Source organism: Lissotriton vulgaris, chromosome 3_1, assembly GCF_964263255.1.
Source record: "Lissotriton vulgaris chromosome 3_1, aLisVul1.2, whole genome shotgun sequence".
NCBI lineage: Eukaryota > Metazoa > Chordata > Amphibia > Caudata > Salamandridae > Lissotriton > Lissotriton vulgaris.
Genome location: NC_141689.1, coordinates 425,169,969 through 425,195,005, shown reverse-complemented (window position 1 = coordinate 425,195,005; position 25,037 = coordinate 425,169,969). Strand labels below are relative to the sequence as shown.

The following is a 25,037-nucleotide window of genomic DNA, read 5'->3' as shown; positions in this document are numbered from 1 at the left end:
GGCGCCATTTGTCCCGCGTCTTTCTCACCAGGAAGAACCTGGAATAGAAACCTTGGCCCTGTTGGATGGAGGGGACCGGCTCTATCGCTCCTTTGCGGAGCATTTGTTGTACCTCGAGTCTTAGGGGACGCAGATGTTTTGATGGAATGGTTGTCGGGGGTCTTGGTGGAGGGACTTCCATAAACTCCAACGTATGTCCGCGTCTGATGAGGTTGAGCACCCAACGGTCCGATGTAATTTGGGACCAGTTCTGAAGAAATTTTGACACCCTGCCTCCAACTGATGATCTCTTGGAGGAGGGAACAGTAGGCAGAGCCAGGAGGCCGCTATTGACGTTTGGACGAGTCCCGTCCACGGGCAGCCTGCTTGCCTTTGTTGTAGGGCCGTGAGTAACCAGAAGACTGGCCCTGTTTCTGTTGGTAGGTCTGGCGGTTAGGCTGGTATCCAGAGCTGCTCGAAGAATAGCGCTGTTGTTGGTATGAGCCTCTGTAAGCACCTCCTCTGCCTCTTGCGCCTCTAAAAGGAGCTTTGCGGTACTGGAGTGTTCCCAGCGGTCTAGCTGTTTCCGTGTCTTTTTTGATCTCTTGAAGAGTATCGTCGATCAGCTTACCGAAGCTATATCGCACCATAACTGGCGATCATATCGTCCCAATATTGCCAAAGCATTGGCGGCGCGAACCAGAAGGCTAGCAATGGATGAAAATCGCTTGCCCGTGTTATCAAGCCGTCGCCCATCCTTGTCAGGAGGGGCCGTCAAGGGAGCAGAAGGGTTCCATGACTTCTTTTGCGCTGCCTGTGAGATAACGGAGTCCGGCTTGGGATGTCCTGTTAGTGCTGCAGGTCCAGCCTCTGGCGCTTTATACATTTTATCTAGGCGCGGTAGCACAGGGACCACCGTCGCTGGGTTTTTCATGGTCTTTAAACCTTCCTCCCATAGATGTTCCACAATTGGTATTGACCTTGTTGTCTTGCGGTGAGTTTCTTTAAAATCGTATAAGAAACAGTCTGTGGTTTAAGCCGGCAACACTAATTTAAATCTTCCAGCTGCACGCTCCATCAGCTGATGAAAGCTGCCGATGTCAGCAGGAGGAGAATCTCCTAAATTTTGGTGAGGTGAAGCTTGATCTGGGATGACGTAGTCATTGTATTCATCCCCCTCCTGATCTGAGTCTTGATTATCATCGGATGACACATCCGTATCATTATCCTGATCCCCATCCGGATCATCGGCTGGCTCCGAAGCAGCCTGGGGCACTGGCCGCTGTGATTGAGGAGTTTGAATCGGGTGCACCGGAGGGACTACCGAGGATTGGTTCCTCACTGGTGTCGACGGAGTGGACCTCCGCGGCGCTGGTCGCTCAGCTTTCGACTTGTAGTCCTGCAGCATCTTGTGTAGGTCATGCAGGAATGTCGTCGGGACTGAAACCATGTCTTGTGGTTCATAGCCCCTAGAATGGTCTGTTTGTTGATAGTCGCCTCCACCTTGTTCATATGCCTCCTCTGAGTCCGTTTCCTGACTCTTGATGAGAAGCAGAGATGGGCTATTCGCATATTCAAAACCATCCTGACCGTCTCCCTCAGAGTCCTCTTGGTCCAGCAGCCTAGTGGGAGGTAAGGAGGTCACCCTTCTTGGGGACGTCATTTCAGGTGTGATCCTTGTCAAAGAAATCGTTACCTTCTCTCCGCAGCCAGTATCGTCGGCTGGTCCGTCGACGCCGGAGAGATCCTCGTCGGCGAGATAGGAATTGCAGATGTCGTCGTCGACGCCACCGACGACGAGCCCGCCGTCGATGTAGATATTGTTGTCGTCGTCGAGGCACTCGTCGATGACATGACCGTCGTCACTGCTGTCGTCGTCACCGCCGTCGACGACGATTATGTTTTTTTTCGTTGACGATGCCTTAGTCTTCGTCGACGATGTCGTCGGCATACTCCCCGCCGACGCTGCCGTCGTCGAGCTCTTCTTCGACGACGGAGCTGTCGCCATCGACACTGCCGTCGACGAGCCCGTCGACGGAACCAATTGGATCTTTGGCTTCATTTTGGTCGTCGACGGAGCTACCGCCGACGAAGTCTTCGTCGTAGAGGATTTGGAACTCCTCTCTGAAGAATGTGATGAGGGTTTTTTGAAGGCTGGGTCTGTCTTCTCACCCTTATGAGGCGAAACCAGTTCTGCCTTGCCCGACCCACTGTGGTGGGGGGAACCTCCTGAACCCCGGCCATCAGACTCCCTGGCTTTGAAGCCTTTGAGGGGCGCCCAATAGAGGAAGATGGGGAACCTCTACCCCTTTTCACTGACCTTCTTGAGGAAGCACAGGAAGCCGATTTCTCGTCATCACTGGAAACTCCATGTTTCCTTTCCTTCTGCCTCTGCAACCATGTAAGAAGCCTTCCAGCACGATCTCTCAAGGTCTTGGTGGAGAGAGTGCGGCAAATCTTACAGTCCTCTGCCTTGTGATCTGGATGCACAAGTTACTACTTGTGTAACGATATATCTGTAAGAGACATTAGTTAGTGATAGATTCCTTACCTTAGAATATCCCCAGGCGTCAGACTGGATCCGGAAATTTTTGCGTAGCAATACCCCTGCGCGCTGGTAGGCGTCGTCTGCGGCTCCGCGTCCGTCGTCGTGAGCGCCGGGATGACGTCATCGGAGTATATAGACGGCGCCCATGCGCGCTGACGTCAGTTCTGATAACACAGCTTTTCCGCGCCAGATACGCAGAGCCATGATAGAACTAACACTGGTGCCATGAAACTAGGGCCCTGAAAGGGGATGACCTTAACCCTAAATATCGGTTCGCAGAACGGGGAGGATGGGAGGGCGGTAAGGAATCTATCACTAACTAATGTCTCTTACAGATATATCGTTACACAAGTAGTAACTTGTGCATCTGAAAGAGACACGTTAGTGATAGATTCCTTACCTTAGAATAGATACCCCAGCAATACCAACCCCGGTGGTGGGTCTGCGAACCAATATCACACCAGAAAGTCCTGGAGGACGGAACGGCCAAAGAAGCCATCCCTCCGGACTTGACTGTCCAGGCAGTAGTGTCTCGCGAAAGTGTGCAGCGAGGCCCACGTGGCTGCCTGACAGATGTCCTGCAGGGGGACACCGCGGCCCAGGGCAGTTGTCGTTGCCGTGGCCCGAGTGGAGTGAGCCCGCAATCCAGCCGGGGGCTCCTTCCTCGCCATGGAGTAGCATGCTTGGATGCACAAGATGATCCACCTGGAGATGGTCCTCTTGTGTACAGCCTTTCCCTTCTTTGCGCCCACGTAACCAACGAAGAGTTGGTCATCCACCCGGAATTGGCGAGTGCGGTCTAGGTAGTAGGAGAGCGCACGTTTTGGATCCAGACGGTTGAGCCTCTCCTCCTCTTTCGAGGGATGCGGAGGCGGAAAGAAGGTGGGCAAGGTGATGGACTGCCCGATGTGGAAGGCCGTGACAACCTTGGGCAGAAAGGAAGGCCGTGTACGCAACACCACCTTATCAGGATGAACAGACAGGAAAGGTGGAGAAGAAGAAAGAGCCTGGAGCTCACTCACCCTCCTGGCAGAGGTGATGGCAACCAGGAAGGCCGTCTTCAGAGTAAGGAGACGAAGAGGGCAGGTATGAAGTGGCTCAAAGGGAGCACACATCAGATAGGTGAGAACAAGATTCAAGTCCCACTGGGGCATCACGAAGGGAACAGGAGGGAACATGTGCGTGATGCCCTTCAGAAATCTACTCACAATAGGGGACTTGAATAAGGAAGGCTGATCTGGTAGCCTCAAGAAGGCTGAAAGAGCAGAAAGGTACCCTTTAAGAGTGCCCAGAGCAGAGCCCTGCTGGGCAAGGGAAAGAAGAAAGAGCAGCACTTCCGAAAGGGGTGCAGAGAGGGGATCCACAGCCTTTGCTGCGCACCATGCCACAAATCTATTCCACCGGCAGGCGTATACCGACTTCGTGGAGGGACGCCTGGCTGCCAGAATGATGTCACAGACTTCGGGAGGCAAGTCAAATGGCCTCAACTGCCGCCGCTCAATCTCCAAGCTTGTAGGTGGAGACTGGACAGGTTCGGGTGCAGGACCGTCCCTTGCTGCTGCGACAGAAGGTCCTCCCGAAGAGGCAGACGAATCGGGGGATGGACTGACATGCTGAGTAGCTCGGGATACCAGTATCTTCGTGCCCAGTCCGGAGCCACAAGGACGACCTGGGCCCGGTCGCGCCTGATCTTCTTCAGCACTCTGGGCAGAAGTGGTATAGGCGGAAAGGCGTACAACAGGCCGCAGCTCCACTCGCGACGAAAAGCGTCTCCGAGCGAGTGCCGCCTTGGAAACTCCAACGCGCAGAACTGCTGACATTGCGCGTTCTCTTCTGTGGCGAATAGATCTAACCAAGGCTCTCCCCACTGTCGAAAGAGACCTTGCGCCACGTCCGAGTTCAGACGCCATTCGTGATCCATCATGCACCGACGGCTGAGTTCGTCCGCCCTGGCATTCAGAGAGCCTGCCAGGTGTTGAACCACCAGGGTCACGCCCTGATGTTCCAGCCACTGCCAGAGGCGCAGAGCCTCCTGGCAAAGGGTCCACGACCCCACACCGCCCTGTTTGTTGCAGTACCACATGGCGGTGGTGTTGTCGGTGAACACTTGCACCACGCTCCCCCTGACAGAGGGGAGGAATGCCTTCAGTGCAAGACGAATCGCCCGCAGCTCCAGAAGGTTGATGTGGAGCCGGGACTCCGCCGGAGACCAGAGGCCTCTGATCTCCGCCTCTCCCATGTGGCCTCCCCAGCCCTGGAGGGACGCGTCCGTCACAACTACGTGCTCCGGCTGGGGTAGAGAGAGGGGTCTGCCGCTGACCCAGTCGCGGTCCGTGAGCCACCACTGCAGTTGCTTCGCAGCGCCCTCCGAGATCAGGACATGATCGGACAGGTTGCCCTGATGCTGGGCCCACTGAAACTTCAGGTCCCACTGCAGAGCCCGCATCCGCCACCTGGCGTGACGCACCAGAAGGATGCAGGAGGCCATCAGTCCCAGAAGCCGCAGCGTCAACCTGACCGAGACCCGGGATAACGGCCTGAAGACAGGAATCAGAGCCTGAATATCCCGAACCCGCTGCTCGGGTGGGTAAACCCGAAACTGCGCCGAGTCGAGAAACGCTCCGATGAAAAGGAGCTTCTGAGAGGGACACAGGTGTGACTTCGGCACATTGATGGAAAACCCCAGCAAGTGCAGGAGGTCGGCCGTAGTCTGGAGGTGGGTGACGACTGTCTGGGGCGAGCCCGCCTTCAACAACCAGTCGTCGAGGTAAGGGAAGACTGACACCCCTTGCCTGCGCAGATGGGCTGCGACCACCGCCATCACCTTCGTGAACACCCGTGGGGCGCTGGTAAGGCCGAAGGGGAGCACGGTAAACTGAAAGTGCTCGTGGCCTACCATAAACCGCAGGTAACGCCGGTGGGCCGGCAGGACGGGGATGTGGAAATAGGCGTCCTGCAAGTCCAACGCTACCATCCAGTCTCCTGGGTCCAGGGCAGCCAGGACCTGAGCCAAAGTGAGCATCTTGAACTTCTCCGTCCGGAGGAAGCCGTTGACGTTCCGCAGATCCAAGATAGGGCGTAGGCCCCCTTTGCCCTTCTTGGGTACCAGAAAGTAGTGGGAGTAACAGCCACGTCCTACTTCTGGCCCAGGAACGCGCTCGATGGCCCTCTTGGCCAAGAGGGCCGAAACCTCCTCTTGCAGAAGTCGCAAGTGATCCCCTGACACACGGTGGTATTGAGGTGGCATGGATGGAGGGGAAGACTCGAAGGGGAGGGAGAAACCCCTTCGGACTATTTGCAGCACCCACCTGTCCGAAGTGACTGTATGCCAGTGGGAGAGGTGATGGCGAACCCTGCCTCCCACAGGCGTCACATGGGCCTGAAAACTCGGACTAGGAAGGTTTTGAGGCGGGGGCTGCTGAGGGAGGTGTGGACTGGCCTCGCCGCTGGCCCCGACCACCGCCACGGCGGTTCCCACGGCCGCCACCGCGTTGCTGAACATTCTGCGGCGCGTGGCTGACGGTCCGTGGTGGGGCGCCCCTTCCGTGGCCACGAAAGGAGCGAAAGGCACCCGATTGCTGGCGTGGGGCCGTAAGGCCCAAGGACTTGGCCGTGGCCCTGGAGTCCTTAAAACGTTCCAGCGCATGGTCTGCCTTGTCGCCGAAGAGGCGACGGCCATCAAACGGCATGTCCAGGAGAGTGGCCTGGACATCGGCCGAGAAATTGGCGGACCTCAACCAGGCGTGGCGTCGAACCGCCACCGTCGTTGCCATCGCCCTGCCCAGTGAGTCCGTGGTATCCATCCCACACCGGATAGAAAAGCGTGCCGCATCTCGGCCGTCCGCAAGGGTTTGGCTGAGTTTAGCCCTGACCTCCTCAGGGCATTGTGGCAGCACCTCCGCAACCGTGTCCCACAGAGTGTGGGTGTAGCGGCCCAAGAGACAGTTGGTGTTCACTGACCGGAGCCCTAGGCTCACAGACGAGAAGACCTTCTTCCCGAACTGCTCATATCTCTTGGATTCCCTGTCGGGCGGGGCCGACGGGAATGCGGTCTGGGAGTTGGAGGCCTGGATGACCAGGCTCTCGGGGGTGGGGTGGGTGGAAAAAAAGCAAGGGTCGCCCGGTGCCGGGCGGTAGCGTCTGGCCACGTTCCTATCCACAGGGGGACCTGTGGCGGGCTTGGACCAAGTGCCCAGCAGAACGTCACACAAGGCCTCATTGAACGGCAGAAGGGGCTCCGCGGAGCCGGACTGCTGTTTGAGGACCTCAGTGAGGAGATTAGTCCTCACGGTCGCGACGGGGAGCTCAAGGTTTAGGGCCTTAGCTGCCTTCGTCAACACTACACTGTAAGCAGAACCCGCCTCCGAAGCCACAGTCGGGGGCGACGTAAATCCAGTGTCTGGCGAGGTGTCAATACCACTGGCCTCCCCAAGCTCATATGTCCAGTCCTGATGAGACTGGCAATCACGTGCCAGAGGGTCCTCGGACCCCTCCCATTGCTCCTCGTCACCCGGCTCCCGGAGACCAGGATTAACAGCCAGGGCCTCCTCGTGGAGATAGAACTCTCCGAAGGCCGACGGAATCGGCGCCCAGCGGCGCCCCTCCGACACCTGAGTAGGACCGTAGGAAGCTTTGGGGTCGGCAACCACTTCGGCTGCCGGGGACGACACCTGAAGGGACGTCGCCGGCGAGGTCGTAGGGTCGACCGGCGAGGTCCCGGATCCGGAGCCGGATCCAGCGAGGTCGCGCGGCGCCGGGACCGAAGTCGCCAGCGGCGCCGGGACCGAAGTCGCCAGCGGCGCCGGGACCGAAGTCGCCAGCGGCGCCGGGACCGAAGTCGCCAGCGGCGCCGGGGCCGAAGCGCCCGACCCGGAAGGACCTCCAGACGGAGCCGATCGGCCCGAAGGCGCCACGGGAACCGACTGAGGAGGGAGGGCCCTCATGGCCATGAGGTACCTCTCGACCTCCTCCTGCGACGCGCCGTGCCCAGGGACCCGAAGGTGTGGGGCAGGCGGCGACGCTTGCGACTCCCGCGGAGCCGCGTGGGCGGTGTCGCCCGAATCCCCGGTCGCATCGTGCGAGCGACGGGGCGGGTCGGAGGACCGATGGTGTCGCTCCGACCTCTCATGCCTCTTACCTGAGGACTTGGAACCAGACGATCGGTGTCCACTCCCGGAACGTCGATGACTCCGACCTCGCGACCTGTCCCTCGACCTCCCGTGGGACCGGGACCGGGACCTGGAGCGGCGCGGGGCCGACTGCCTCAGCTCGAGACGCTTGCGGGACCGCTCCCGCCTAGCCTTCGACGTCAGGGCCCGGCAGTCGGAGCAGGTTCGATCGTCGTGGTCGAGGCCTAAGCACTTCAGGCACCGGCGATGGGGGTCCGTGACCGACATGAGTCGGCCGCACTTCGAGCAAGGCTTGAACCCGGGCATCCCTGGCACCGATAGTCGAGAATCGACTAACTAGAGGATCAAAAAGATCAAAAAAGTTTTCAGTCAAAAAGTGACTGGGGGTAGAGCTTCTTCCGGATCTGCGCTAGCTGGCGCGGAAAAAAGAAGAACTGACGTCAGCGCGCATGGGCGCCGTCTATATACTCCGATGACGTCATCCCGGCGCTCACGACGCCGACGACGGACGCGGAGCCGCAGACGACGCCTACCAGCGCGCAGGGGTATTGCTACGCAAAAATTTCCGGATCCAGTCTGACGCCTGGGGATATTCTAAGGTAAGGAATCTATCACTAACGTGTCTCTTTCAGATACAGGCAGTAGATGCAATCCTTGCGTTTGTTCTCCACAAAAATCCTTTTCTTCCCACAGGTGGAACAGGGCTTGAAAAGGGCTTTCTTCTTCTCAACCTCACATCTTGATGAAGAAAGAGTTTCCTGAAGAAATCTGAAGAAAATACTGATTAAATGAGTTTGAAAGAGTAGAAATAGAGCAGAGCTCAATGGAGACTCCCTAGCACAATGTGCGGTAGAAAATCTAAGGCTCTGAGGTTCCTTCAGGAAGGTTCTAAGGGTGAGGCTCTTCTGATTGGCTAATGCCTAGAGTTTGGTCTCTTTTACAAAAAGAGGCAGATATGTTACAAAAGGGAATGAGGCCTAGGCCTTTCCTTTCTCTTTTGTACCTACTACTATGGTATTTTTTTATTACCGAGACTCCCAGTCCGACGACGGGGAATGATACAAAGCATGGGAATCTATGAAAGTTCAAATACTGGGGCAAACAATATATACACTTCTGATGGGGGTCCTTTTCAAAAAGGCGCAGCTTCCCACAAGAAGAGCAGGGTGTAAATAAAGACTTCTTACTTGGCATGTTGTGAAAAACACTGGAAATAGATGAGTAGAGTTGACAAACTAAGCAGAGCTCAGGGAGACTCCCTTCACACGACGTGCAGTAGAAAATCTGAGGGCTTGAGCTTCTGAGGAGAAGGTTCTAGAGGGTGCTGACGCCTGATTGGCTGTAATTTGGACTAACATAATGACACTAATGTGTTACAGTAGTTTTTTCTCTTTACCGTGCATTCCTATGTAAGAATGGTTTTTTGAGATTCCCATTATGTTTTCTATTCTTTTTCATGTATTATATGTATATATATATTATATATATATTATTATATTTAGCATTATTGCTATTTTATTTACCGTGGGACTCCCACTTCGACGACGGGGAATATTCAAGCATGTGAATCTATGAAAGACACCCCTAATACTGGAGAACTGATTTTCCTGTCAATCTGAGTAGCTAGACAGACGATTAAAGAAGGCAAGAGCAACACCTACCTTTATATTCAATACACCTCCCTCTCCAACCTCACTGGATCCCCAACCCCCCTTTCCCATTTCAGCCAGTTACCATTCCTTTGCCCGCAGAAATTATCTATCAAAACCCAATCTGCAAGTCTCCATCATCACTCTGGGACATTGGTCAAGAGAACCTCTTTTTTCTCAGTGTCCAACTCCCATTCCCCTCCTTTTAGTTGACCTGCCCCACAGTAGCATCCCTCCCCTTTATTAAACTCAGACCATTACATTATAATCTTACCCAGTCAAAGAGGGCTTCAGTTTGAATCAGTAAATTGTGCACCTAATAGAACTGAGGGCTAATGAGGGTGTTTGGTAAGCTTTAAAAGAAACATTTCAAGTCCTTGGACTTTTTTTATTTGTCAATCAACATTAAATCTCAAGACATAGCCAAAAGTAACTAAAAAGGACTAAGATGCAATAAGCATGTCAGTATGTGGGGAAGTGGGTATATGAGCAGATAGGACATGCATAAAAGGGAGGTAGGTTTAAGTAAAGATAGGTCTTTGTTCTCCACTCATCTATGCCCCATTTGCATCATGTACATGTGACTACATTTATATGATAAACCTTGATAAAAATGAATTGAAAATGAATGAGTAAATTTGCATCCGTGGTAGTAAACAAAGCTACTTAATAAGTTAAGTAAATTGTCGTACCGGGTTTATCGCCATTCTCCCCGTCTTCATCCGACTTCAAAGGATCTTAAGGAAAAAAACAAAAAAGCAGATAATTACAAATAAGAAATAGGTTAGTTACGCTGTGGATTGATATGCTTAGCAAGCTCCTGCAATCAAGTATTGGGTTCTGATGTTTACAACTTGTTTTTCTTCGAAGAAGTCCTTTGAATCACAAGGTTATGTGACTCTTCCTATTGTCGTTATTGCACATGGTCATCGGCTCCTTTGTTAAGATTATTTTTAGCTCCTCAGGTGAGCCTAGCAGCATAGTGACAGAAAAGATGAGCATGAAAGTAAAAATTAGATAAGATAACGTTTTGATATTGAAGTAAGTACGTCAACCAGTAGCTTCTGGAAAGCAGAGTGGGTACATATGAATCTAAGGCACTACACACTACGAATGGACTACACACTACGAATGGATGCTTACAGGATAAGTAACATATTCCATTTGCAGTATGTGCTGGCCATAGATACATATGCTTAGCATCAGATGTAAAGCAGTGCTCTCAAAAAGCAGTGGTTATCTAGTGGTGGATATAGATGTTTGAAAAAGTGTTCATATTACAGCTTGACCCACTCTAGCTTGTTATTTAGCTAAGACAAACACAACAGTGTTTTGTGAATATATGTGGGTTATTCCATGTACCTAGCTGCTTTACAAATATCTGCTAATGGGATATTTCCTAAAAAGCAAAACGCACAAGATGGACGGAATGTAGCATAATGGCAAAACATTCACCTCCAGTCACAGATCTAAGTTTAATCCATCGTTATTTTGCTCACCAAGCCACCCCAGTTCAGAAATGGCCATATGCAAATCAGTCTTGACCCTGTGCCTCATGGGAACAGCCACCCCCTTTTGTACCGCTTTGTTCGCCATAAGTTGGCAGGGTGTGCTCAGACGTGAGTCCCTTGCTCACTTTGCCACTGGATTCAAGCAAGCCTGGCTGAAGACAGCTGTAATGCAAGAAACCGGTCCTAGGAAGCTTGTTTCGGGTCCAGGGAAGGCATGGCTTGGCAGTTCGGGCTGGACTGTTCCCATGAGGCACAGGGTCAGACTGATTTGCATATGGCGATGTCTGAGCTGGGGTGGCAGAGTGGGCTACAGAACAGTGATGGAATAAACCCAGATCTGTTGACTGGGTGTGAGTGTTTGATTGGTTCAGATGCTCTATCAATCACCACCCCCTTTTGAACCGATATTTCCTAAAAAGCCATTGAGGCTCCTTTTTTACGTGAGGAGTGAGCTTGTGGAGTTACAGACAGTGATGATTTTGCTTTGCATTAGCAAGTTTGAATACATCTAACTATCCATCTTTAGTTTGCGTCGGTTATGATGTTGCGGTACCTATATAGACACGGACATTAGTCCTTTTAGTTTTTTCCACGCCAGAAGCGCAGAGCAACAAAGTAACTGACGTAGCTGTATGCAAAACTAGGGCCCTGGAAAGGGGAGTAACCCTCTCCCTTCAACATTAGTCCGAAACGCGGGTAGGCAAAGGTGAGGCTGTAAGGAATCTGCAGCTAGATAAGAGTCTTTACCAGATAATGCCTTACCGAAAGTAAGTAACTTGTATATTTGTTAAGAGTTGTAGCTGCAGATTCCTTACTTTTGAATTAGATATCCAAGCCATACCATGGGGTTGTGGACCAATACCACAAACTAGGAAGTCCTGCAGGACCAAAAGGGCAAAATGCCCGTCCCCACGGAACTGACTGTCCAGGCAGTAGTGGTTGGCAAACGTGTGCAAAGATGCCCACGTTGCTGCCCGATAAAATGTGCAGGACAGGGACACTTTGAGACAAGGCAGTAGTCGCAGCCTTTCCCCTGGTGGAATGGAGCGTTAATGCCTCAGATGGCCGCTTCTTTGCCAGGACATAGCAGATGTCAATTCAGAGAACGACCCAGCGAGAGAGAGTCCTTTTCTGCACTGCCCTTCTGTTCTTACCTCCCACGTACCAGACAAAGAGATGGTAGTCCAACCGGAACTCTTTTTTGCGGTCAAGGTAGAACGACATGGCTCTTTGGGTCAGACAGTGCAGACGCTCCTCCTCTTTAGAGGGATGCGGGGGAGCAAAGAAAGTGGACAATGAGATGGATTGACACAGATGGAATGGGGTCACAACCTTTGATAAAAAAGAAGCTTAGGTGCGAAGCACCACTTTGTCTGGAATAGACATCAGGTAGGGAGGCGTGCTAGATAACACCTGCAACTCACTCACCTTCTGGGCAGATGTAATTGCCACTAAAGCACAAGTTACTACTTGTGTAATGATATATCTGCATGGGACATTAGTTAGTGATAGATTCCTTACCTTAGAATATCCCCAGGCGTCAGACTGAATCCGGAAACTTTTGCGTAGCAGTACCCTTGCGCGTCGGTAGGCGTCGTCTGCGGCTCCACGTCCGTCGTCGGCGTCGTGAGGACGTCGGAGTACTTAGACGCCTCCTCCGCGTGCTGACGTCAGTTCTAAGACAAAGTTTTTTCGCGCCAGAAACGCAGAGCTAAGCCAAAAACCAACACTGGTGCCTTGAAACTAGGGCCCTGAAAGGGGATGACCTTAACCCTAGATATTGGTTCGCAGAACGGGGAGGATGGGTGGGTCGGTAAGGAATCTATCACTAACTAATGTCTCTTACAGATATCGTTACACAAGTAGTAACTTGTGCATCTGAAAGAGACACATTAGTGATAGATTCCTTACCTTAGAATAGATACCTCAGCAATACCAACCCCGGTGGTGGGTCTGCGAACCAATAATCACACCAGAAAGTCATGGAGGACGGAACTGCCAAAGAAGCCATCCCTCCAGACTTGGCTGTCCAGGCAATAGTGTCTTGCAAACGTGTGCAGCGAGGCCCACGTAGCCGCCTGACAAATGTCCTGCAAGGGCACACCTCGGCCCAAGGCAGTTGTAGTCGCTGTGGCTCGAGTGGAATGAGCCCTCAGCCCAACAGGGGGTTCATTCTTTGCCAAGGAGTAACACGCCTGGATACACAAGATGATCCACCGCGAGATGGTCCGCTTGTGTACCGCTTTCCCCTTCAAAGAGTTGGTCATCCACCCGGAACTGGCGTGTGCGATCCAGATAGAATGAGAGCGCACGTTTTGGGTCCAGACGGTGGAGCCTCTCTTCCTCTCTCGAGGGATGCGGAGGCGGAAAGAAGGTGGGCAAGGTGACAGATTGCCCAATGTGGAAGGCCGTGACTACCTTGGGTAGGAAAGAGGGCCTTGCCCGCAACACACCCTTGTCCGGATGGACTGAAAGGAAAGGAGGTTTACAGGATAGAGCCTGGAGCTCACTCACTCTCCTGGCAGAGGTAATGGCTACCAGGAAGGCAGTCTGCAAAGTAAGGAGGCGAAGAGGACAGTTGTGGAGCGGCTCGAAAGGAGCGCACATCAGAAATGTAAGAACCAAGTTCAAGTCCCACTGAGGCATCACAAAGGGAACAGGTGGAGACGTGTGTGTGATGCCTTTTAGGAATCAATTTACAATAGGGGACTTGAACAAAGATGGTTGATCAGGCAGCCCTAGGAAGGCTGAAAGGGCAGAAAGATAGCCCTTGATAGTGTCCAGAGCAGAGCCCTGCTGGGCATGAGAAGGAAGGAAGAGAAGAACCTCAGAAAGATGGGCAGAGAGAGGATCCACAGCCTTTGCTGTGCACCATGCCACAAATCTGTTCCACCTGCAGGCGTATACCGACTTTGTGGAGGGACACCTGGCTGCCAGAATGATGTTGCAGACTTCAGGAGGCAAGTCAAATGGCCTCAACTGTCGCTGCTCAATCTCCAAGCATGGAGGTGGAGACTGGACAGGTTCGGGTGGAGGACCGTCCCCTGCTGCTGTGACAAAAGGTCCTCCTGAAGAGGCAGACGAATGAGGGGATCGACTGACATACTGAGTAGCTCGGGATACCAGTACCTTCGTGCCCAGTCCGGAGCCACAAGGATGACTTGTGCCCGATCGCGCCTGATCTTCAGCACTCTGGGAAGAAGTGGTATAGGCGGAAAGGCATACAACAGACCGCAACTTCACTCGCGACGAAAAGCGTCTCCGAGCGAGTGCCGCCTTGGAAATTCCAAAGCGCAGAACTGACATTGCGCATTCTCTTCGGTGGCAAATAGATTGAACCAAGGCTCTCCCCACTGCAGAAAGAGACCTTGTGCCACGTCCGAGTTTAGACGCCATTCGTGATCCATCATGCACCGGCGGCTGAGTTCGTCCGCCCTGGCATTCAGAGAACCTGCCAGGTGTTGAACCACCAGAGTCACGCCCTGATGTTCCAGCCATTGCCAGAGGCGCGGAGCCTCTTGGCATAGGGTCCACGACCCCACCCCGCCATGTTTGTTGCAGTACCACATGGCGGTGGTGTTGTCCATGAACACCTGCACTACACTCCCTCGGACAGAGGGGAGGAATGCCTTCAGGGCTAGACGAATCGTCCGCAGATCCAAAAGGTTGATATGGAGCCGGGACTCCGCCGGAGACCAGAGGCCTCTGATCTCCGCCTCTCCCATGTGGCCTCCCCAGCACTGGAGGGACGCGTCTGTCACAACTACGTGCTCCAGTTGGGGAAGGGAGAGGGATCTGCCGCTGACCCAATCGCGGTCCGTGAGGCACTGCAGCTGCCTCGCAGTGCCCTCCGAGATCAGGACATGGTCGGACAGGTTGCCCTGATGCTGGGCCCACTGAAACTTCAGGTCCCACTGCAGAGCCTGCATCCGCCAACGGGCGAGATGCATCAGAAGGATGCAGGAAGCCATCAGCCCCAGAAGCCACAGCGTCAATCTGACCAAAACCCGGGATAAAGGCTGGAAGATTGGAATCAGAGCCTGTATATCCCAAACCCGCTGTTCGGGTGGGTAAACCCGAAACTGCGCAGAGTCAAGAACCGCTCCGATGAAAAGGAGCTTCTGAGAGGGGCACAGGTGTGACTTCGGCACATTGATGGAGAACCCCAGCTGGTGCAAGAGGTCTGCCGTCGTCTGGAGGTGGCTGACGACTGTCTGGGGCGAGCCCGCCTTCAACAACCAGTCGTCGAGGTAAGGGAAGACTGAAATCCCTAACCTGCGCAGATGAGCTGCGACCAACGCCATCATCTTCGTGAACACCCGTGGGGCGCTGGTAAGGCCGAAGGGGAGCACGGTAAACTGAAAGTGCTCGTGGCCTACCGTGAACCGCAGGTAACGCCGGTGGGCCGGCAGGACGGGGATGTGGAAATAAGCGTCCTGCAAGTCCAACGCTACCATCCAGTCTCCTGGGTCCAGGGCAGCTAAGACCTGAGCCAGAGTCAGCATCTTGAACTTCTCCTTCCGGAGGAAGCCGTTGACGTTCTGTAGGTCCAAGATAAGGTGTAGGCCCCCTTTGCCCTTCTTGGGTACCAGAAAGTAGTGGTAGTAGCAACCATGTCCTACTTCTGGCCCAGGAACGCGCTCGATGGCTCCCTTGGCCAAGAGGGCCAAAACTTCCTCCTGCAGAAGCCGCAAGTGATCCCCAGATACGCGGTGGTGTTACGGTGGCATGGCTTGAGGGGTCGTCTCGAAGGGGAGGGAGTAGCCCCTCCGGACGATCTGCGTCACCCACCTGTCCGAAGTGACAGTGCGCCAGTGAGAGTGGTGATGGCGAACCCTGCCCCCCACTGGCGTCACATGGGCCGAGAAGCACGGACTAGGAGGGTTTAGAGGCAGATGCTGCGGGGGAAGGTGTGGACTCGCCTCGCCGTTGTCCCAGACCGCCTCCACAGCGATTTCCACAGCCGCCACCGCGCTGGAAGTTAGTCTGCGGCGAGAGGCTGGCAGCGCGTGTGGGGACGCCCCTTCCTTGGCCACGAAAGGAGCGAAGGCACCCGATTGCTGGCGCGGGGCCGAGAGGCCCAAGGACTTGGCCCTAGCCCTGGAGTCCTTAAAGCGCTCAAGGGCATGGTCTGCCTTGTCGCCAAAAAGGCGACTGCCATTAAACGGCATGTCCATCAGAGTGTTTTGGACATATGCCGAAAAGTTGGCAGACCTCAACCAGGCGTGGAGCCTAACCGCCACCGTCGTTGCCATCGCTCTACCTAGTGAGTCGGTGGTATCTAGCCCACACCGGATAGAATATTTGGCTGCATCCCTACCCTCCACAAGGGCTTGGCCGAGTTTGGCCCGTACCTCCAACAGACACTCTGGCAGCACTTCCGCAACCGTCTCCCACAGAGAGTGGGTGTAGCAGCCCAAGAGGCATGCGGTGTTAAAAGACCGCAATCCTCAAACTAAGGGAGGAGAATATTTTCTTTCCATAATTCTCATACCTCTTGGATTCCCGATCAGGCGGAGCCGACGGGAATGCGGTCTGGGAATTGGAGGCCTGGATGACCAGGGGTGGGGTGGGTGGGCAGGAAACATGGGTCCCCCGGGGCCGGGCGGTGGCGTCTGGCCACGTTCCTTTCTACGGGCGAACCCGTAGCGGGTCTGGACCAAGTGCCCAAAAGAACGTCGGTCAAGGCCTCATTAAAGGGCAGCAGAGGCTCGGCCGAGCTTGACTGCGGTTTAAGGACCTCAGTGAGGAGGTTAGTCCTCACGGCCGCGACGGGGAGCTCAAGGCCCAAGGCCTTGGCAGCCCCCATCAACATCACACTATAGGTTGCCCCCTCCTCCGAGGCCACGGTAGGACGGGAGACAAAACCAGGGTCTGGAGAGGTGTCCAGGCCACTGTCCTCTCCCAGTGCCACTGTCTTCTCCCAGTTCCCCTGTCCAGTCCTCTTGAGACTGACACGTTTGGGTCAGAGGGTCCTCATACCCCTCCCAATCCTCCTCATCACCCATTTCCTGATACGCAGGGTTCTCAATCAATGGGACTGACTCATAGAAGTGAAAATCTCCAAACGCCATATTAAGCGGCGCCCAGCGGCGCCGTCCCGACGTCGGAGCTGGAGCGAGGGAGGTATCGAGGGGGCGCCGCCTGAGGACGACGCCGGGGGGGTTCGTAAGGTCCACTGGCGATAATCCAGATCCCGAAGAGTGTCCAGTGAGGTCCTGCGGCACCGGGCCCGAAGGCGCCGGGAACGCTTTACCCTGCGGCGCCGAGCCCGAGGGCACCGGCGGTGTCAGGACTGTGGGGCCCTGCGGCGCTGGGCCCGAAGGCGCCGGCGACGTCGGGGCCGAAGCCCCCGACCCGCTGGGCCCAGAGGCGCCGCGGAGCCCGTCGGAGGAGAAAGGGACCTCATGCCATGAGGAAGAGCTCGATCTCCTCCGGCGTCGCGTATCGCCCAGGGAACGGAGGGTGTGGAGCAGGACGCGACGCCTGCGACCCCGAAGGAGCCGCGTGGGCGGTGTCACCTGAACCCCGGCCGCATCGCGCGAGCGTCGGGGGAGTCAGAAGAGCGATGACGCCTCTTCGACTTCTTGCGCTTCTTACTTGACGACGACTTCGACCCGGAGGAGTGGTCCTGACTCTCGGAACTGTGGTGGCTCGGAGCCCGCGACCTGTCCCTCGACCTCCCGTGGGACCGGGACCTCTCACGGCCCGGGACCGACTGCCGGAGTTCGAGTCGCCTGCGGGACCGCTCCCGCCTGGCTTTCGGAGATAGGGCTCGGCAGTCGGAGCTGGCCTTGTCGTTGTGGTCGACGCCTAGACAAGTTAGGCACAGGTGGTGAGGAACCGTGACCGACATTGTGCGGTCGCAATCCTCGCAGTGCTTGAAACCAGGCATCCCTACAGCACCGATGAGAGTCGTGAAGACTTCGAGAAATGATCAAAGAGATCCAAAAAAGTTAGTCAAAAATTGACTAAGGGTTACTGCTTTTTCCAGATCTGCGCTTCCTGGCGCGGAAAAAAGAAGAACTGATGTCAGCACGCTGAGGCGGCGTCTAAGTACTCCGACGACATCATGGCGCCAACAACAGACGCGGAGCCGCAGACGACGCCTACCGACGCGCAAGGGTACTGCTACGCAAAAGTTTCCGGATCCAGTCTGACGCCTGGGGATATTCTAAGGTAAGGAATCTATCACTAACGTGTCTCTTTCAGATAAGGCTGTTTTGATGGTCAACAGCCTGAGGGGACAGTTATGTAAAGGCTCAAAGGGAGCACACATTAGGTAAGTGAGGATGAAATTAAGGTCCCACTGTGGCATAACAAAGGGCGTGGGTGGATACAAGTGACCCAGGCCTTTCAGAAACCTATGTACAATTGGAGACTAATCGAGAGCTGTTCTGGCAGCTCCAAAAAAGAAGACAGCAGAAAGGTAACCCTTGAGAGTTCCCAAAGCAGAGCTCTGCAGGAAAGGGTCAGAATGAATAAAAACAGTGGGAAGAGAAGCAGAAAGAGTGTCAATAGACCTTTCTATACAGTAGAATACAATTTCTGCCAACGGCAGGCATATACCGTCTTAGTGGAGGGCTGCCTGGCTGCCAAAATAACGTTACATACTTCGGGAGGAAGGACAAAAGCCATCAACTGCTGCCGCTCAATCTCCACGCTGGAGGCACAGAGTTAACAGGTTCAGGTGGAGAACCTTCCCCCTGGTGCTGTGACGGAAAATCCTCCCGAAGGGAGTAGGAAAAAAAAAGGAAAGGCAGAGACTAGCCCTCCTGAATGATCTGCAAGACTCACATGTCCGATGTTATGGAGCTCCAGTGGGGGAGATGATGGATTCTCTCGCCAATTGGAGTGGTGGGGTCTTGCAGAGTTTAAGTTATTACAAAAAATGCTGAGCTGTTCCTAAAAAGGAGAGATATGGGTCAAAAGATGTGGAGAATGTTGTAAGGGTAAAGAGGAATTACCCCTGGGTATCCATTTTGTTGGATTTAATGCCCTCACACACCTTTGAAGGGGTCACGCTTCATCATTTGGGCTTGCTCCTCATTGGGTCGGCGGTGCAATACCCAACGGGCAACACCTCAAAGAGGGGCTCTTTGGCGGAGATCTTTTTCCAACAGCCGTATAGATGAAGTGTGGGTGTGGGGCCAGTAAGGATAGTAGACGTATTGAGGGTGGTTAAAATAAAGGTAGGGGTACCAAGGAATGAATTATTCTGGCGGTCCACTGCTTTAATTAAAAATAATTTAATTTCTAGAGGGTGAGTCTGGAATATGATTCCAGGGACCTTCCAGAGAGAGCTAATGTCTGGTCAACATGTTTCTCGCTTGTGTTTATTAACGGGCGATTCGTCAGGGCCTATAGACCTATTTAGCAGGTATCTACTAAGTAACTGTCTACAGTGAGTCACTAATGTGTTCAAATTGTACACTAGTGGGGATAAAACTATTCACAACTGGAAAAAACAGGGGGGGGATTGGTGAGACAAGTGTTGTACCTATGTTACCCTTCTTCCATGTGTTTGTCTGTGTTAAGCTGTCTTTACCTAAAAAGTATAATGTTCAGTTAGCAACAGTATCCAGTGGGTAAAGCTTCAGTAAGGTCTTCGACCGCAAGGTTGGGAGTTCCTGAGCTGCTCTTCTCGCGCCTACCCCTCGCGCTGGATCCGGGTGGAGGGTTTGACAAGGAGTGCTTGGAGGCTGCGGCTGCCGAGGGCAGGGTGGCCAATAACTTCTGGCTTCCATTCCTAGGTCGACTGAACCGCGTCCACGTCCCTACACAGCTTAGGAAGCTTGTGCAGGATGGTGTCTGTGGTAGGGCTGAGGCGGCTGGAAACCCCTTCCGGTGGCGTGAAGGGGGGGAGGGGGGGGGGGACAGGTGGACACTAGGAGTAGGAGAGAGGCCCAAGCATCAGGCCATAATTCGAGAGTCCTTGAATATCACTAGGGCCAAATCTTTTTCCCCAAAAAGGCAGGTACCATGGGGGCGTGGCTTGGCGGGCGAAGATGGCGGTCGCAGCCTTGTAGAGCTCCCGCCGGCCCGGACTTAATTCGATCATTTATCCTGACCCCCGAGCCCGCTGTTGGTACCCAGTGCTTGCTTTCGATCTGGCGAAGTCTCCTGTCTACTTTGGTGTGTCGATCCTGCATTTCTTCCCTTCCTGTGATCGGAGGGAGGCGGCGGTGAAGTGCGGCCTGGTGACCGGCCGGAGACCGGGGTCCTCGAGTTTCGCGACGCCTGGTGGCAGTTGCGATCTGGCGGGTGCGGGTGGCATCCGCTACACCGCCCTTGGCTCATCTTTCTGGCCGCGATCGTCTGGAGATCGGGACGGTGCCAATAGCTCCTACTCATCGGCTCTCCCCCTGTGTGACCAGCGAGCGGTGACGGCAAGGTGTGGCCCCGCGACAGTCTGGAGACGGGGGTTCCTTGAGCCCCGAGGCGGCCGGTGACGGACTGGCGGACGGTGGTGGCATCCGATCTGCCTCTCCTGGCCCGGCCCGCTGGATACGGCTGCCCACAGACCACGGAGCCACAGCTTCTTTTAGTACTTTGGACGGCCGCTCGTGGGGACGAGTGCAGGTGAGGCCTGTCCCGTCTGGGTGACGCCGGGACCTCGATTTTCGCGACACCCAATCTCGGCGGCCGGCCCGCATTCCTCTCTGGGGCCTCATCTGGGCCGTCCCGTCCAGGACTTGTGACAGTGCCCGAAGGTTCGGGGGTGGTGTCCGCCCTGCCCAGCATGTGCCATGACCAGGGACAGAGGAGGTGGCCCGCCTAAACATGGCCCCATCGATAAATTCACTGGGCCGAGTGGTGGCGCCGGGGCGGCCGGTGGCAGCGGTGGCCCTGGGCCGGACCATGCAGCTATACTGGCGGCCATCACCCAATCCCGAGACATGCTTGATGCCAAGATTGGGGCGGTTGGGGCGGATGTCACGCTCCTGCGCCAGGACCTCCGCAACGCGGTGGAGCGGATCGCTGGGGCTGAGACCCGTATCACGGTGACCGAGGCGGACATTGGTGGCCTAAAGAAGCGATTGGCAGAGGTGGAGAGCATCCAAAAGACACTGGCGGCCCGCGTGGAAGATGCAGAAGGGCGCGCGCGGCGCAACAACCTCCGCTTCATTGGCTTTCCGGAGCGGTGCGAGAAGGACAACATGGAGCGGTTCTTAACCGGGTGGCTGGAAAGCTGGCTCCCCGAAGGGGCACTGTCTACGTGCTTCGTGATTGAGAGGGCCCACAGGGCTCTGACCCAGCGGCCGCCGGAGGGCGAGCGCCCACGACCTGTCATCGCTCGCCTGCTGAATTATCATGACCGGGATGTTATCCTACGGGAGGCGAGGAACAAGGGCTCACTCGCCTTCGAGAATCATACTATCATGATTTTCCCGGACTACACGAAGATGGTACAGCAACAGAGGCAATCCTTCATGGACGCTAAGGCTAAGCTAAGGGGCCTCAAGCTCCAATACTCGCTCCTGTATCCGGCTCGCCTGCGGGTGATATATCAGTCTCGGACCCATTTCTTCGATTCACCGGAGGAGGTGTTCCGCTGGACCGATGAGGCGGTGCGACTCAGGCCCCATGCCCAGCCGGGGCTGGACCCGGGCAGGTCCCAGGGATCGTCGCCGGAGCGGACGGATCGCCCAAACAGGAAGGGCCGCCATCGGAGGTCTCGCTCCAAGAAGAGATCGGCTTCCGCCAGTGCATCGCAGTCGGGTGGTGCCAGGGACTCGGAGCACTCCGATGCGGGCAGCTGAACATTGCTGGGTCTGCACGCACTTTGTATGCTGAATACTGAACAGCTCTGCTTTGGCTGGTGAGACTGTTTCATTCTGTCCTTGATGTGCCAGTCGGTTCCCATGTGAAGACTCCAGTTATTGCCATGGGGACGCAGTGGGGCTCGGGGGGTACCATTTGTGGGCCTCAGACCCTCACGGATGTGAGTGTTGTTGGGGGGGTGGTGTGTGTGTCATTGTGGGGTTGTTGGGATCCATTGGTATGGCGGGCCCTGGGTCCTCTGTTTTGGACCCGGGTCTCTCCATGCCGCGACAGATACTTCAACATTTTCTGAGGTATTGGGGTGGTGGGTGTGGGGCGTGGGGGAGAGTTCTGGTGTTGCAATTGTTGGGGGGGTTCTGGGTTGGGAAGGGGGTGCTGAGTTTGAGGGCTGGGGGGGGTGGGTCCACACATGTCTGAGGCTTTGATTTTTGTTGATTTGCGGGTTGCACCAGGGTGGGAGGGGGGGCCGGATTCTGGACTGTGTATTGACAATGGCTGATACTGCGACTATGTCTCCTCCAAAGACCCTGCGGGTGGTGACATGGAATGTGCGGGGTACCCTGGATAAGATCAAGCGTGGGGCTGTGCTGCGGTGGGGGAAGAGGGAGATGGTGGATGTACTCCTGCTCCAGGAGACTCACATGCTGGGCTCCAAGGCCCTTAGCCTTCAAAGGTTTGGTTATCAACAGGTTTATCATGCTGGCTTTACGAGGGGGTCACGGGGGGTGGCCATATTGGTACACCGTAGGGTGGCTTATGTTCATGAGAAGCAATGGATTGATCCTCAGGGTAGGTTTGTCTTTATTAAAGGCCTGCTGGGTTCCGAGCCGGTGGTCTTTGGAAGTGTATACGCCCCTCCCCCCCTGCAATGGGCATTGTCTGAGCGGCTGTTTGCGCTGTGGGACGAAATCCCCGAGATCCTGACCATGGTGGGGGGCGACTGGAATGAGGTCATGGATGTGGGACTGGACCGCCTGAGGCGAGCACATGTAGTGTCTGACCCCCCCCCCCCCCGCGGCTGCTCCCACCCGATTGTGTGCGACTGTGCGTAGTCTGGGCTGGATTGATGTGTGGCGGCATTTTCATCCCGCAGTGCAGGCCTTCACGTATGTATCGGCGGTGCATGGGTCCTTCTCGAGGCTCGATTATTTGTTTGTACCGGGTGCCTGTCTGAGCCGCGTCAGGGATGCCGCAATACTCCCCAGGGGCCTCTCGGATCATTCCCCTGTCCTGGCCACCGTGACCCTCCCCTCTAAACGGCAACCCTTTCGCTGGCGTATGTCTGCCTGGCAGCTGCAGCGGCCGGAGTACGTGACGCATTTACGCGAAGCGATTGATCACTTCTGGCGCGAGAACTTGGTGGGGGGTGTCGATGCAATTGTTGTTTGGGAGGCGCTGAAGCCTACGCTCCGGGGCATTGATATAACTTGGTGTGCGGCTGCTCGGCGGGAACGTCGGGAAGCCATTGTGACTGCCGCGGCCCGCGTGGAGGAGCTGGAGCAGCGTGGTCGGCTCGGGGGTGACGAGGGCGTCGTGCGACGGCTCCTGCAGGCCCAGTAGACGTATGCCTCGGTTCTATACGAGGAGGCCCGACAGGCGTGGCTCGCCACGCGCAGCAGGGTGTACCAGTGGGGCGATAAGTCCTGCACCATGTTGCATAGGCTTTGCCAGGCTACTTTCCAGCCCCTAGAGCTGCCCGGTCTTACGGCGGAGGACGGCTCGGTCATGACCGACCCGGGTCTGTTGGCGGCTAGCTTTGCCCGCTACTACGAGGCACAATACGCTCCTCGTGACCCCTTGGTGGAGGGCGAGATTGCCTCATACCTGGACGACCTGCTCCCACAGGCAGTCCCGGATGAGACTAGAATGGCCTTGGAGGCCCCGCTCACGTCCGAGGAACTTGGGGAGGCCCTTGGCCAGTTGAATACTGGGAAGGCGCCCGGCCCGAGCGGTTATCCTGCCGAATTTTATAAAAAGTTCCACGTCCAGCTGGGACCCCACTTTCGCAGTGCCCTGGAGGCGGCGCGGACTAGGGGCGAGCTGCCACCTGACTGGCGTCATGCCGAGATTGTGGTCTTTTTGAAGCTGGGCAGGGCGCCGGACCGGCACGACTCTTACAGGCCGATCTCCCTTCTCAACATCGAGGCCAAGATCCTGGCGAAAGCCCTGGCGAACCGCCTTCTGCCCCACATTGCCGACCTGGTCCACCCTGACCAGGCCGGGTTCATGCCGCGCAGGGCCACCCGGCATAATATCCGGCGGGCACAGGCGGCGATCGACGCCATGGGTGCTAGGGATGAACAGGCCACACTTCTTCTTGCGGACATGGACCGAGCCTTTGACTCGGTGAGTTGGGCGTATTTGTTCACCTTGCTGGCCCGCCTCAATCTAGGGCCTGTCTTCTTGTCCTATATTCGTCTCCTATACACCAATGTTACGGCGTCGGTCCGTGTGGCCGGCGCGGTCTCTGGGCGCTTTCAAATCGGACGTGGTACTCGACAGGGTTGCCCGCTGTCCCCCTACCTGTTTGCCCTGGCCATGGAGCCCCTGGCGTCGCGGATACGAATGGATGCCCATCTACGTGGCTTTGTCTGGAACGATAACCTAGCAGATAGGATTGCATTATATGCGGACGACGTCCTCCTGTTCCTCACTGATCTGCGGCGCTCGGGTCCCTGAGTTTTGGAGATCATGCGGGGGTTTGGCGAGGTCTCTGGGCTTCACCTTAATCTGACTAAATCGACCCTGTGGATTCTGGGTGGCGGAGTGGTTGCCGACCCATGGGCCGCCGAATTGCGTGTGGCGACGGATGGCCTGAAGTATCTGGGTGTCTTCCTCTCGACCTCGCGGGCCGTGGCCTGGGCACGCAGTGTCTTGCCGGTGTGGGAACGGGTCCAGACAGATGTTAAAACGTGGTCCAGGATGCCCCTCACGATCTTTGGGAGGTCGGCCATCTTTAAGATGGTGGCGCTGCCGAGGCTGTTGTACCAACTCCAAAACTTCCCGCACCCTATTGGCATGGAGTGGTTCCGCCAGGTGAACTCTGTGCTGAGCCGCTTCCTGTGGGATGGCGGTGCAGCCAGGGTGGCCCTGAGGACGTGCTTTCTGTCCACATACTGTGGTGGTTTGGCCACATCCGACCTGCTCTCCTACTACCAAGCGTCACACCTGCTTCTCCTCAATGAATGGTGGTATGGGGATAGGAGTGACCCGGCCTATGCCCTGGAGAGACATCTCATGGGAGATTGCACGCTCCACACTATTCTCTATTCGGCCCGTATACGCCGTGGGTTGCCGTCGGTACCTAAAGTGGTATTTGCAGTGTGGCGGCAGTCTCTGCGCCGCATGGGTTGGTGGGGCAAATTAACAGCTGAAACGCCGCTGTGGCACAATGGCATGCTTCCGGAACTGGCGGCCCTGGCCGGGTTTGAGGGTT

At 55.6% G+C, this 25,037-nt stretch overlaps 1 protein-coding gene across 4 annotated transcripts in view; it reads right to left on the bottom strand.

Annotated features, from left to right (window-relative positions):
- DDX4 (DEAD-box helicase 4) overlaps positions 1 to 25,037 on the bottom strand; it is a 1,777,277-nt gene that overhangs the window by 803,621 nt on the left and 948,619 nt on the right. For all 4 annotated transcript variants that reach the window (XM_086960639.1, XM_086960640.1, XM_086960641.1 and 1 more), the window contains one exon: positions 9,998 to 10,042. In XM_086960639.1, the coding sequence (XP_086816765.1) occupies positions 9,998 to 10,042 (45 nt within the window). The remainder of the gene's footprint in view (positions 1 to 9,997; positions 10,043 to 25,037) is intronic.